Below are 15667 nucleotides of genomic sequence, written 5' to 3' on the forward strand. Positions count from 1 at the left end.
CAGTGTGGTGTAGTGGCTAAGGTGTTGGACTGGGAGTCGGGAGATCCGGGTTCTAGTCCCCACTCGGCTATGGAAACCCACTGGGTGACTTTGGGCCAGTCACATACTCTCAGTCCAACCTACCTCACAGGGTTGTTGTTGTTGTGAGGATAACATGGAGAAGAGGAGGATTATGTACGTTGCCTTGGGTTCCTTGGAGGAAAAAAGGTGGGATATAAATGAAATAAATCAATAAATACTGGATTAGCCATAGCTTTTGAATACATACTTTCCTGCACAGCACTTTGTTGATTGATGAATACTGTAGAAATAAAAATGGCTAGGCTGTCAGATTAGTTTGATGTTTGTATTTATTTTTTCTATAGTGGACTTTTAATTAAAATGCAATTTTTAAATAATAATAATAATCAAGGAGCAGTGGCTTAATTCTAATAGTGCTTTTGGTTTTTTTACAGGCAGACCACACTTTTGGTTTATATCATGTCATTTGTGGGCATGCTGGTTTACACTTTTACTCTGGACCTAAACCACATCTGGGTGGTCTTTTTGACTGCAGGTGTTCTGGGGTAAGTTGGCCTCGCTCCCCTGGGGTTAGTCTTGCAGATTGCCCTCTGAAGGCATTTTGCTGCCACCTCTGACATGAAGACCCCTCCCCTCTCTCCAGTGGAGTGGAAGGGGAAAAGGCATCATGAGCAAGGGGTCTTTGGGCCCAATGAGAACTCTCAGATATACATAGTAGCCATTTCACCCTGCCGACCATGAACATCTTGCATTGGAGAGTTGGGACAAGTACAATGTCAAAGGGAAAGAAGTGGGGCTGTTCTTTTGAGACCCAGGAAAAATAGACCCTGCATTAAACTCTCTCTCTTTAAAAAGAGATGTCTCTGATGTTGCAGGTACTGATGCGCAACTATTTCCCTCGTCTTTCCTGGCAGTTTTTTCATGACAGGGTACCTACCACTGGGGTTTGAGTTTGCAGCAGAATTAACCTATCCAGAATCGGAAGGGACGTCATCAGGCCTCCTTAATGTATCTGCACAGGTGAGTGCTTCTTCAATGAACACAACAGGGAGATATACCCGCCTATAGGTAGGGTGACCATATGGAAAGGAGGATAGGGCTCCCGTACCTTTAACAGGTATAAAATGGGGAATTTCAGCAGGTGTCATTTGTATGCATGCAGCACCTGGTGAAATTCCCCCTTCATCACAACAGTTAAAGCTGCAGGAGCCCTGTGACCAGATACAAAAGAGAGCAGGGCTCTTGCAGTTTTAACTGTTGTGATGAGGAGGGCATTTCACCAGGTGCTGCACGCATACAAATGACACCTGCTGAAATTCCCTATTTTATATACAACTGTTAAAGATACAGGAGCCCTATCCTCCTTTCCATATGGTCACCCTACCTATAGGCCTGACTTTATCCAGCTCTTGATAAGTCCAACTTTGCCATAATGTGGACTCATCAAACACAGACTTCCTAAACCTCAGTGTTCACCCTAATTTCTGACTGGGTTAGCACGACATGATAAGCCATGGTGCTCTGAGAGCCTTGTTTGTGTCAGCGTGGCCAATGGTCATGCTGGCTGGGAATGATGGGACTTGCAGTCCAAAGCATCTAAAGGGCACCAGATTGAGAATGCTGTTACAGGAGATAGAGGCATGTGAGGGATTTGGGTGGATAATTGGGCAAGGGTATGTTGCACTAGCTTAGTTCAACTTCTTTGTAACTCTTTTGCTCTTGTGATAGATTTTTGGACTAATTTTCACCATTAGCGAAGGACAGATCATTGACAACTTTGGAACTCAAGCAGGAAACCTCTTCCTCTGTGTCTTTCTGTTCATCGGCATGGTTATAACTGGTAACTACACCCTCCAAAATTTCTTAAACCTATTTCTGGTTCGCCTTTATACAATGCTTCTATCACTGCCTTTGCTTAATGTACTCTGGTTTAGGGTAGGGCTGCAGTGTTTAATGACTTGATCAGTTAGATTAATCCATTTAAGAAAACTGTTAATTTGCCCAGTTCAATATGTGGTCCCAGTTACAGCTGGGATGCCAACTGGGGTTCTAGTTACAGTTAGGAATGGATGAAATTTGTTCAATTCCCATTTCAATGCAAACGTACCAGTTTTGCATTTCCTGACCCAATGAATCAGAACGGTTAGATGTTGACATCTGTCTTTTTCTGAAGGTTGTGATGCAGATTGCAAATAAAGAAGTGCACACAAAAATGTACATGTTTTGAATAATAACAAAATGCTTTATTTAACGGAAAAAGTTACTTGCAAAATGTGTACATTTCAAAAAATGCGTATATTTTGGAAAAAATGTGCATGAAATTACGTACACAATTTTGTGTGGACTAAAACATCATCCTCATCCTCATTAATTGAGCCTCACAGATTCACCCACCCCTAGTTGCAGTCCCCTAGGAGAAGTTTTTGACTAAAAGGCTGAGTCCACTCATGGTCAGAAACAGCTTTTGGAGATTAACATAATTCCAGTATTTTACGAAGGGTCTGCTGTAGGAGATCTGGCTGCTATCACTCATGCCTTAGTCACATCCAGCTTGGACTACTGCAAAATGCTCTATGTGAGGTTGCCCTTAAAGAGTGTTTAGAAACCATAGCCCAGCCTTCCCTAACCTGGCAGTCTCCAGATGTTTTGGACTACAACTTCCATCATCCCCGACAATTGACCATGCTGGCTGGGGTTGATGGGGATTGTAGTCCAACACATCTGGAGGGCACTAAGTTGGGGAAGGCTGATCTAGCTGGTGCAAAATGCAGCGGCCAGAGTGGCTTCTGGTGTGTGCAGTTCAGAATATATTACAGCAGTTCCATTTCGTTTGCCTGGGCTTCCAATTCATTTCTGGGCACCATCCCAAGTGCTCGTTATTATAAAGACCTGCATGGCTTGGGACCAGATTATCTGAAGGACTGCCTCCTTCTTCATGAACCTTCTTCATGAAGACCTTTTTATTCTCCCAGCATTTATTTTAACAATCTATAAATACATTTTAACTTGGTGTTTTAAATTTGTAATTTTGCATTGCTGCTGTTTTTATTTGGTTGAGCTTTTATATTGTATTTTATATTATAGTTTTATACTGTTGTTTTACACTTTGAATGGTTTTAATTTTTGTGAACCGCCCAGAGAGCTCGGGCTATTGGGCGGTATAGAAATGTAATAAATAAATAAATAAATAAACCTGCTCATGCACTGCATTTAGCATATGAGGTTTTGCTCCTTTAGAGGTGTGCTCGGTTGGGACATGAGAGTGGGCCTCCTCCGTGATGCTACCCAGGTTGGGAAACTGTCTCCTGAAAGAGATTCGGTTGGCCTCCTCTCAGTTGAGTTTTAGAACTGCAGCGTAGACATTGTTATTCCACTGTGCTTTTACTTAGTGTTAACCTTCTGCTGACATAGTAATGTATTTTTAAGCTAGCCTGGTTGTTTTATGCTTTCTTGTACTGCTGTTTTAATGCATTTTTGATCTGGGTGCCAACCTGGGGGGCGCTTTTGAAGGCTGAAAGTTGGGATAGAAATATTCTAAAACAAACATAATTTATTTTTCTCATGATTTTTTATTTAATATTGCATTTATATCCCGCCTTTTCCCCTGCAAGGAACCCAAGGCAGCGTACATAATCCTCCTCCTCTCCACTTTATCCTCACAACAACAACCCTGTGAGGTGGGTTAGGCTGAGAGTCTGTGATTGGCCCAAAGTCACCCAGTGGGTTTTCATAGCCGAGTGGGGACTAGAACCCGGATCTCCCAACTCCCAGTCCGACACTCTAACCACTACACCACACTGATGGGAAGCAGACCCCATTCCCTACTTCAGTTGGCCTTCCTGCTTCTTAAACCTTCTTCCATATATTCCTTTAGTTCTACATTGCTCAGTGACAGTCATACATGGCCTGGATGCTGCTGTACTGATTCTGATTTCTCTTCCCCCTATTCCTCAGTTTTCATCAAACCTGATCTCCGGAGACAAAAGGCCGACCTGGATAATGAACAGACTGTGAGTAAACAATATCTTTCTGCTGGGAGCTTATGGCCACTGTCCTCACCTGTGAGTCATGATGTTGATGTTCATGATGAATAATTGAGCCAGCCTGAGGAGGTGTTGCTGTTGTCTCAGCAGTGGCAGGTATTGGGTTATTAACAGCTGAGTGCTGCCAGATTCTCCTCGAGGAATCAGCAGAGCATGGCGTGTGGCTTGTTTCCCTTGTGCCCAAGAGCAGCTGTGACGAGTGAGAGACGAGCAAGGCCCTCTCAGTGCCATAGCATTCCTGCATACATATAGAGAGAGGTCCAGTGTGCTGGTTGAGCATCTCGAACCTACCCAGTGGTGAAACTAGAGAATTTAATAAAAACTTACCTTCTGAATTTACTTGCTGACATCTGCTTCTTGGAAGGAGAGATAGAAGAGGGTGTTTTTTAAAAACAAACAAACCCCCAAACACGTTCACTTTTCAGGAGAGCCTGTGACACTCATATAGGAGTGGAGGAAGATTTTTGTGTGTGCTCACTCCTCAAGTGTCTTTCATTTCCTCTTTATGGCAAAAAAACCCAAAACACCCTAATGGGAAAAGGAGGAATTGGTAGCTATCTTTGTTTTCCGTCACTGTTTCTGGGAACTTTCTGGGTGTTGGCATGTACTCAGGATGCTGTTCAATCCTCCAAAAGCTACAAGGAGCAGAGGTGGTGAGCTAAAGCTGTTGCTGGCTCAATTTATACTTGCCATCCTCTGCCAGCTAATCTCATTCTGGTCCATTCTGGGAAGATCAGCGGCTAACCAGAGACCAAGGCCAGATCTACACCAAGTAGGATATGACATTTTGAAAATGGTTTGAAGAGTGTACATGGAGTGTGTCCTGGGCCCTGACAGTTGCCACTACTGTTATAAACCATTTTAAAGCAGTAGTGTAGATCTTTCCCAGTTCTGTTTCTATCTGCTTCCCAAGGAGGGGTCTCTCCAAAGAAAACACTTATATTGGTATATATATATATATATATATATATATATATATATATATATATATATATATATAATTGCCACCCTACAGCTGAGCCTTGGAGCAGGTTAAACAATCTGTCAGTAACCTCCTTGGAGGAACAGAGCCTGGAACGCAGCAGCCTTTTTCATATGAACTGGTGAGGATTGTTTACACTGTGGGCATCGTTGGACCCACCCTCCATCTTGTTGCAGATTGTGGAGTGGATAGCATAGGGTGACCTGGGAGTGGCACTGGACTTGCCTTTGGCTAGGAGATTGGGTGCAGTGGAGGTTGGTGGCTCTGATGTGGGCTCTCCCACACGAGAGGCCTTCAAGAGGCAGCTGGACAACCATCTGTCAGGGATGCTTTAGGGTGGATTCCTGCACTGAGTCGGGGGTTGGACTTGATGGTGTTATAGGCCCCTTCCAACTCTACTATTCTATGGTTCTATGTCAGTGGGGCAGTGAATCCATTCTGGGTTTCTGTCAGAATTCTAAAGAAGCTATCCAAGGTGCTTCTTTAGAGTTATGAATGGTTCTGACTGAAACCCAGAATGGATTCACCACCCCCACTGACATTAGAGCCACCAGCCTCCACTGCTTAAGTGTTGTTGATCCCTTCCCATGCTAGGATACGATGCCTCTTTGCTGAATACTGGTGGTTCTCCTTTAACCCAAGATGAAATTCACATATGTTCCAAAATTCTTGCTAATGTTGTTGACTTTGTTCTCACAGTATTTGGTATTGATATTTGGTATTGACCTTTGCCTTGAGAGCAGGCGTGCAGCTGTATTTAGTAAGTCAGAGTTGTGAACAACTTTTCACTAACCGTTATACTGCTCCTTAAATGGCTATCAGAAACAAAGCGAGCAAAATGTTTAAACTTCGAGATCAAATTTAATTTTGAATCCAGACTTTAAATTCAAAATCTGAATTCTGAAAATTGAAATGTTCAGATTTCAATTTTTAAAAAGAATGTAATTGCAGCTTACCTCTAAGGTGTCTTGCCATTTTCCTTTATTTTCTTCACATTCCCCATGAAATAAGTCACTTTTATTACATACACTCAACATGAATTGCACGATAGTGAGAACTCAGAGTTGAAAATCTGAGATTGCTTTCAGATTTCAAAGAACCCCTTAATGTGAGGCTGAGCAACTTTACTCCAGCCGAGAATGTTCTCTCCCTCACTTCTTTTTTTGTTCAGCCCTTTTCTGGAATAGTGACATGTGGCTGTTGTTACAGAAACTCCAGTGCAGTAACAGTCAGATAATGAATTATGGAATTTGTTCCTTAATCACAACATTTCCCGACCCTGCTCAATAACACTCAAACAAAGGTAGGAGAATCACTTTATGCTGCTTATCCAACTGTTTTTGTGAGGCTGCACTAGCACCAAACCAATGATAGGTCCCTAGGCTAAGATGGGAAGCAGTACTGAGTTTGGAGGAGCTGAAAAGCACTGTACATTATTTTTTAAAAATCACATTATTGCTCCCCTGGAGTGGTGATGATTTAGTGGTCCCCTCCGTCCGAGATAACAACATATTTCCAGTTTACACTGAAGTTTACTCTTTCCAAAAAGTATGAAGTATGCTCATCTCCAAAAAAATTACCTTTAGTACTGGCTTAGAGAGATATTTGTAGAAGCCTGGAGAGAAACGTATCTGTCGATTCTTGAGGCAACATAAAATCCTAGGCAGCTACAGAAATGTAAGTACTAGAGTGCAATGGGTGTTTTATTTTCATACAAATCCTTCCTGGAGCAGATAATATTTCTTAGTGTAATGTGACTGGGAAAAGGCAGTGAGAATTATCATTCTGATGTTGTTAACCACTTAATTCGCAGTTGCCTTTTTGTCCCAATCTCCCCAGCAGAAAATGTTGCCTCATAAGGAGGGTGCCTCCAGCTATTGGATATCTAATACATTTTCTAATTTGTAGATAATGAAGCAAGTGCTGGGTGTGCCTTCTAGTGTAGAGCTTGATCTCCTACCTACCCAGAGTCAAAGTTGAGTCCTTCTGCTAAGACAGCTGCTGAATTGGTGCCTTTTGTGGTTTGACAGACTAGTGCAACTCACAAAGCACTTTGCTTTGCAACAGTAATTCAACCCCTTCCTCTTCCTGCTTAATACTTTGCTGCTCGCATGTTGCAAATTGCTTCATCTGTCCACCTATCTTTCTTCAGGCCTTACTTTTTTCTTTTTTTTACCCTTGTTCAGAATGCATGTTCACACATTTATTGCTCATGCTCACCATTTTTGAGTAAACAACCCCATTGGGCAGAGGAAATGACTCAAAAGGAGTAAGGAATTTCTAGTGTCGGGCTAAATCCTGAAGTGATTAAGCAAGAATGGGTACAAAACAAGGGGGCTGGCTGTGGGAAAGTCATGTTTACATTTTGTACCCTGCCTTTCAAGCTCATGTTAGATTGGGGAGCAAACAATATGTGAACATGGATGCATCTTGCAAGGTCATGTTTCTTTCGCTGTGAGGATGTGCGGCGAACATCCTGAGCACATGCTGTATGACCATTACTTTCACCACTGTTGCCTGCAAATATAGTATGCGGACACACTGTTTTAAATCATTGTTGTACCTGATCCATTGCTCTCAGGATGGAACTATTCTTTTCTCTTTAAAAGTCTCCCTGACATCTTGGAGGGTACAAGGGGAAGGCTGCCTTAAAATGTGTTGGATTGCAACACCCATAATCCCCATTGGCCATGCTGGCTGGGATTGATAGGAGTTGTAGTCCAACAAGTTTGGAAGGCACCAGGTTGGGAACGTTGCCTTAATAGCCTCCATACATGGGTCTCATTTCTGACAGTAGTAACAGTAGCTGTTAGGACTGGGATATGTGAGTGCATGGACATCTTTATTCTTTTTTTTTTTTTTTTTTTAAATGGCAGCCATGGGGGAGTGGGTGATCCAGATTAGAATCGGGGGGTTAGGGGATTCAATCCTTTTCCCTGTGTCATTTTCCTGATGACTCCCCCTCTCCCTTATGAAACTGACGGCTGTAGGATCTACTTTTAAATGTAGCAATAGCAGTTTCTCTTGCTTTGTCCTTATGTTTAGTTTGGCTCTCAGCAGATGATGGGTTATGTGAGGGTTGTTTAATCCTCGCACAACCACTGCTGCCTGCTTTAGACAACAAAACAAGCCACAGCTATGGCTTGAATATTCAAGAACTGCCCAACTTACATCGTAGCCTACCATGGTTTGAACAAGCCACAGTGGGCTGCAGTGTTCATGCAAACCATGTCATCGTGTCCAGTGTGCTACATGACATGCAGAAATTCAGGAGCCAGCTGTTCCCTTTTATTGCGTCTGCATGTCAGAATGTTAAATTTCTGCATCTCTTGCGGCTGTTTAAAACAGGGATTCTGCTAGACAAAGTGTGGCAACTCTAGTCAGGGTAGACAGATTTCACTTTTTCATTCTGACGATAGCTTCACAGGACAATAGCTTGTTAATTTATTCACCCTGATGGGTTAGAATGAGTGCTAACTGGGACTAGATGCCACACTTGTATGAGAGAAATCACGGAGGCCCTTCAACAGGGGAACTTTATCTACACTGTACAAAATAGCTCTTGGCTTTCAGAGAACAAAAGGTGCACCACACAGGGAGTCCTCAACCATCAGGCAGGTCTAAAGACAAGATGGCGCCCTCCTTCGAATTCTATGTACAAAACAATTTTACTTCCACATAGGTGGAATGAGTGGACAGTGGCTCCTCATTCCACCTATTCCCCTCATTCCACCAGCAGGCAGCAGTGGCCTACTGCCCCATTGCATTGAGGGCAGTAGGCCAGTGTAGAGGATTCAGGGCAGGATGCTGAGTACACATACCTCTGTCCAACACGTTGTTGCTGTCCTCCAGCATCTGCTGACTGAGGCGATTCTCTCGCTTTGCCTAATGAGAGGGCCAGCCCAATAATAGTTTAGGACTTTCAGGTGTTAGGTTGTCCTGGGTGTTAACTGGTCTAGATTTAAATAATGTCTTATGAGATGCACAATGCAAAGGTTGTGTTGTGTTTGGTATGGGATGAGGTAGCTGGCATTTCCATTTGCTATAGGCTCCCTTTCATTTACATAGTCTGCACATTGTATCTCGGCAGCTTTTTTAACATCCTTTTTTCTAGTTGGTAAAATTAAGGTAAGTGCAGAAGAAGAGAAGTGTGAATTCAGACTTCATCGATGCCTTGTTCATTTATGGAACCAGATAAAAAGCAGCAGCAGCAGCAGCATACACAGCAGCCCTAAAACAATTGCACCCTTGATTTGTTGTGGACTTTGTATTTCTGTTGTTTTTTTACACTAGATCAGTTTCTAACCTTTTCTATTCTCACACTCCTCCTTATCCAAGAGCTCTCTACCTCACCTGGCAACTTCAGTGGGATTAGCAATGTGGTTAGAATTAAGCATTTCATACAAAAAATGCTATGCAGAATAAAGTTATATATGCATTCTGTTCTATCTTGTCTTCTCAAGTAATCTTCCTCTTCATTCCTTCTACTACTGAACTTTGGTGGGTTGGTGCCTATCACTTTGGCAATAAAGTGGAATCACCCCAAAATGAGAAGAGTGGTTTCTGCATGATCGAGGGACTTCCCATGTATATAAAAAATTATTAGCTTGTATGTTAAAGAAAAAGAAAACAAAAGGATCCAGCAAGGACATGTCTGCAGAGTGTGTTCTAGGATGGATAGAGTAAACGTTGGAGTGGTTATCTGAGAAATAATAAAGGGAAGCTGTATGCGCTATGGTCAGGGCATATGCACCATAAATTAAACGTTCCTCCATATGGGGAGATTTCAGAGGGGACGAAAAGACAAAGGGCACTATATACCACAGTGGAGGGAGATTTAAGGCAGCGAAAAGAATAAAAAAGCATCTGTCTTCTACCTCCGTGAGCCCTGAATAGGCCCTGAATGGGAATATTCTTGTTCACTTGTTTCGAGAAACATTAAAGTATTTTCTGGGCCATAGGTCATATGCTCCTAGCCACTAAGGTTTCAATCCTATACAACAACCTGGAGCCCTCCAGATGTTTTGTATGATATTCCCCAGCCTTACTGGCTATTGACCATGCTGACTGGGGATGATGGGAGTTGTAGTCCAAAACATCTGAAGGGGACCATTTAGCAAAATGATGTGTCATCTGTGGGGGGTGGGGGGTGGGGAAGCACCAAATTGTCTTTAAATCCTGGGAAGTCCCGATGAGAGGCAGGCTTTGGGGATGGGAACAGGGCAGGAAGTGATAAAACAGCACATTAGTTTTTTGAGGCTTGAGGTTAGGAACAGAGGAAGCTGTCTTCTACTGAAACAGACCATTGGTCCATCTAGCCTAGTACTGTCAACACTGACTGGCAGCAGCTTTCCAGGGTTTCAAGCAGGAGTTTTTCCCAACCATGCCTGGAGATATCGGGGATTGAACCCGGGACCTTCCGCATGTAAAGTGCGTGCTCTATCACAATGAGCCACAGCCCCTCTTTGGTGCTGTGGCCCAAGATCGAACACCTGACAGTGGTGATTCCTCACTCATGGCTATTTATCTGCTGACATTTTTCTGCAGTTCTTCAAGCTCAGCTGCCAAAGTCCACCACCATGTGATAAAGGAATGCAAAGATCCCTGCCTCCTGACTTGTTAGGCAGTTGGGGATTTTTGTTTTACTTCTGCTTAGCCAAGCATGGCGTGTTCTAATCTCTGCAATAATAGACCCCACACATTATTTCGTGTTGCTTATTCTGGTGGGTAGGGGGAGCAGCATAGCAAAAAACGGAATAACTAAAGGCTGAAATCCTGTGCATACTTACTTGGGGGTAAGGCCCATAGAGCAAAGTGGAATTACTTTGAGTAAACATGCATAGGATTGTGCTGTACACATTTGTTTAGTGCTGCATAAGGCTTTTTAGGAAAGAGGAGAAATGCAGCCTTAAAAGGGTCATCAGCATCCTATAGCAAATGGTCAATTGGTCTTCATTTTTCACCCTCTGCCTCACTAAGCAACTGTGAAGATTCACCTGCCCAGGAAGGATGTAACAGCTTGTGGCATTTTGAAATACTCCGCTTTATGTGGATGGGATATAGCAGTGTCCCTATATGGGATAAATTCATGTGATACCTGTTTCCTGACGATCAGCAATGAAAACGTGGAATATATTATTGCAGCAGTGATTCATTAGCTTTGCCCTATGAGAAATCCTGACAAATGCTCTACCTGCAGCATTCTCTGCTCCATGGGACCTAGGCCAATGGTGATCTTGAATGCCTCCCACACTAGAGGCCTTCAAGAGGCAGCTGGACAACCATCTGTCAGGGATGCTTTAGGGTGGATTCCTGCATTGAGCAGGAGGTTGGACTCGATGGCCTTATAGGCCCCTTCCAACTCTACTATTCTATGATTCTATTATCTATTTATAGGGTGGGCAACTTTTGCCCCTCCATGTTTTAGCCTACTACTCCCATCCGCCTTAGCTAGCATAGCCAATAGTGAGGGATGATGGGAGTTGTAGGGCCACAAGTTCTCCATCCATGGCTTAAGGCATTTCTCCCCTACAGACTTAAAGTAGTTTAATACGCATTCTCTCTCCCCAGGCAATCTGGAAATTCTCGTTCTTGGTGTGGGAGGATCTCTAACAGAACTCTCAGCACACTGATCAAACCAGAATCCCAGGATTCTTTGGTGGAAGTTATGACTGTTAATGGGTATAAAGTGGATACACATTTCTAGCGTGTGTGTGAACACCCACAAAATATATAATCTCCATTCACTTTGAGACATTTTGCTGCCTGAGGCTGAGCAGGAAATGGCACCCCACCGCCCCCAGGCTGGTTAAGTTATTTTAGTACCTGAGGCAGAAAATCCCATGAGCATTTGTTCCCTTGTTTACCAATACAAACACAATATTTATTTATTTCATTTCTATACTGTCCAATAGGTGGAGTTCTCTGGGCGGTTAACAAAAATTAAACAATAAAATACGATATATACTTGGCAGTCCTTTCATCATATCCAAAATCAGCTGCCTGAGGTGGCCACCTCACTCTGCCTAATGGTAGGGCTGGCTCTATGAATGGATAATACTTGATCAAGCACTGGCAAGCTTCCCTGTGCAGAGGTGCCAGTCCTTTTATGATGCAGGGAGTTGTTGTTATTATTATTTTATTACATTTATATACCGCCCCATAGCCAAAGCTCTCTGAGTTGATGAGGGGCATGCCATGGTGTGCTGGTTAGGAGAAGGGAATCAGGTAAGAGTATCTAGCTCATAATTCAGTAAATTTCACACACCATTTTCTGTACAGATCCATCCTGGATTCTTTATATTTGTCATATGAACACAGCGCTGTATCGCCCCCCGGTGGTGGCCTGTGTAACAGGCACAATGAATTCAGACCATTCAGGGCGAACGCCATACCCAGTTTGTAACTGCAGTGTGAATCTGGCAGGCTGGATTATGGAGGCCAGAGAAATCTGCAACTGAATCAAATGGGTTCAGATTTCTATGAATCTGACCTGCAGATTCTGTAGTGGCTCTTTCTAAGTTGCGCAGATTCTGCAGATTGCGTTTTTTTTCACTTTGCGGTATTTTACGCAAATTTCGTTGTAGAAAACAACAACAACTGAAATACACATTTCCCCCATAGTCCAAAGCATGAAAATGAATATTTTTGTGGGCGGATCTGTGCATCTTGGGGTGGGTGGGTTGTGCATTTGTGCTAATGCGAATTTGCATAAATTGGGGGAAATTGAGGAAAAATCCAATTGTCAATGAGCAGATGATGGAATGAAAGGCACCTGACAATCCTTGAAACACAGGTGGAGCAGATTTTACAGAATTCATTCAACCCTGTGCTGGCTGCAGGTCTGACCAAGAGGACAGCCCTTGTGCAGGTGTAGTCTTGTCACCAGTCCTGAGACTTAAATGTATTGTATTAGGGGCTGTGCAGCCTTGAGTAAGGTAATGAGTACTCTGGCCTTGCTCAAGCTGGTGCCCTCCAGCTGTGGTGGACTACAACTCCCATCAGCCCCAGACAGCAGGCTGTGCTTGCTGGCAATGATGGGATCTGTAGTCACACACATCTGGGGGCAGCAGTTTGGGCAAGGTTGGAGTCCATATTTATGAATGGCATTGAAAACTGATATCCTGTGTTGATACTGTGATTGTCGCTGAGAACGTAGAAAGCAGGAATGTAGATTGATTTACTGTTCTTTCCCTCTCATTTCTACTTCTTCCAAACAAGTGCTATTCTCTGTTTCTATTTCAAAAGCTTGCTTTTCATAGCTGAGGCTGGATTTCCCCCCGAAACTTTGCTTTACAACCACTCTGAGCGCTAATGTGGATTATTTATTTATTTATTTATCATACTTATACTCCGCTCCTCAGCCAAAAAAGGCTCTCGGAGCGGCTTACACTTGGCAAAAAAATATTAGGCACCTATGGCTAGAAAAGAATTGATGTATGTTTCTGTTCTACCTTGGAACGTCACTATTCCTTCTGGAATAGGTGAACACAAAGCTGGACCAGCTGAAAGGCCACTGATCTTCTGCTCTCTATGCTGCCCTTGATCCCTCTAACTGTGCCCCCTCTCTCTTTGACTTTCAGAAGACAATGGGCGAAGTACTTCAGAGCAGCTCTCTATGAGGAATCAAAATACCACCCTCCTCTGTTCTCAACTGTACCACCCATACCTCCAATTATATCTGGCGTGACCCAGCAACCAAGGGCAAGCCTGGAAGCAGCTCATGTTGTTGATGAAAGAAATACCCACGGTTTGAATCGACCTCATCTCAGACACCTTCTTTCCCTGGTGTTGCTCAGTAGAAGAGGGCTGAAGGCAGTGGTTGACATCTCTTGGCAATTGCAGCCGAAATATTGCCTCCAGTGTTGCTTCCATCATGTTCACTGTGGACTAAGATCTGCCATCTGTTCATCCTTTTACAAGTCCAGTAGACCTGCAGGATGGGATATGAAATGGATCCAGAGGACGATCCTTGCTCCTTAGGGAGAACCAGAAAGCACTTGCTCTGTGAGCAGCCCTAACTCTTGACTTGCAAGTGGGAAACTTATTCTAACACAATAACAGGGGTGAAGGTGGCTGAGGCCTCCTCTTCCTCGAAACTTTCTTGTTGATGGAGTATTTTTGTAACCCCAGCCCAGCGGATTAAAAAAAATTAATGGACTACAGTTTTGAAATAGGAATAATTTATTTTCCCCCAAATAGTGATAAATATTATAGAAACGTTATGTGGTAATTTAAAAGAATTATGTTTGAAAAGCACATCCTGTCATAAGTCCACACTAGAGTTGTTTAGCACTACTAAGGCATTGCTTGTCCACAATCAGCTGGAAGCAGAAATACAACAGAGGTTCCACTTGGCACTTAATACAGCTTATTATCTTGGAATGCTCTTCCCCATGGCTAAGAGCCTTCTATAATCTTTATCCACAATTAAAACTGTTCAACAACGGTGCTCTGCAGTGTTAATTAAAAGAGTGCAATCTTAAACATCTTTAGACAACAAGTTCTACAACTCTCAGAGTGCCTGGCCAGTAAAGCTGGCTTGGGTATGCTGGGAGTTGTAGAAGTTTTTCCTGTCTAAACATGCATAGGATTGCACCCTCTTTCAGCTTCTGTTGCTGTAGTGGTGGAGAACTTTTAGTTACTGATTTCTTTACCTTTTTTTTCCTATAATGAAATAGCATTAATTTACTGTCAAAACAAAGAGGAAAACAATAATGCAAAGAAAGCAGCAATGAACAAACTCCCCCAATAGAAGCTGACTAATTAAGAGGCAGTTTATCAACAAATCCCCCCCCCCAGTTCTATTGAACAGAACTAAAACTTCAAGAAGGAAAAAATTAATTAAAGGCACAGTAGCCCTTAAAATTCTCAGTTGGTTTTTTTTTTTTTTTGCTTGTCTACATTGGACCTGTGGGCACTGTAATTGCTTTTTATTAAAGGTGGTGTGCGGTAGCCATAAATCAGGTCTGAAAAAACACTGGAGGACATTGGAATGCAGTCAATTGGCCACATTTGGTATCTCTGTTGCATGAGTTGAATAATGTAGTCATATACACCCAAATATCCTGGTTATCTGTGAGAAATTCCCAGATTGAAAAATGCTATTTCCCAATCAGATTAAGAATTATTATGCAATCCACTCATTTTGAAGGAGGTAGACAGACAAAGTTCCACCTCTGTTTTATGTCAACGTATTTGTTCAGAAACCCTGTTAAGAACATAAGAAGAGCCACACTGGATCAGACCAAGGATCCATCTAGTCCAGCACTCTGATCCCACAGTGGCCAATCAGCTATCGACACAAGCAGCTCATGGTGCAACAGTACCCTCCCACCCATGTTCCCCAGCAACTGGTGTATACAGGCTGTGATTCTAGAGGTAGCACATAGCTATCAGGAGTAGCAGCCATTGATGGCCTTCTCCATGAATTTATCCAACCCCCTTTTAAAGTCATCCAAATTGGTGGCCATCACCACATCTTGTGGTAGTGAATTCCATATTTAACTATGTGTTGTGTGAAAAAGTCCTTTTATCTGTCCTGAATCTCCCACCAATCAGCTTCATGGGATGACCCTGGGTTCTAGTATTAGGGGAGAGGGAGGAAAATATTCCCTTATCG

General features: G+C 43.0%; 1 protein-coding gene across 2 annotated transcripts in view; it reads left to right on the forward strand.

Annotated features, from left to right (window-relative positions):
* The window catches only part of FLVCR2 (FLVCR choline and putative heme transporter 2), a 49110-nt gene extending 34524 nt beyond the window's left edge, over positions 1–14586 (forward strand). The window contains exons 6-11 of one of the 2 annotated variants that reach the window (XM_063117884.1): positions 456–566; positions 936–1041; positions 1750–1861; positions 3976–4031; positions 6256–6349; positions 13629–13674. In XM_063117884.1, coding sequence (XP_062973954.1) covers positions 456–566; positions 936–1041; positions 1750–1861; positions 3976–4031; positions 6256–6336 — 466 coding nt within the window. In that variant the 3' untranslated portion in view covers positions 6337–6349; positions 13629–13674. Of the gene's footprint in view, positions 1–455; positions 567–935; positions 1042–1749; positions 1862–3975; positions 4032–6255; positions 6350–13628 lie in introns of both variants that reach the window. The other variant, XM_063117885.1, reaches the window with a different exon arrangement.
* Positions 14587–15667: the final 1081 nt, after the last annotated feature.

The sequence above is a fragment of the Elgaria multicarinata genome, chromosome 2 (assembly GCF_023053635.1).
Source record: "Elgaria multicarinata webbii isolate HBS135686 ecotype San Diego chromosome 2, rElgMul1.1.pri, whole genome shotgun sequence".
NCBI lineage: Eukaryota > Metazoa > Chordata > Lepidosauria > Squamata > Anguidae > Elgaria > Elgaria multicarinata.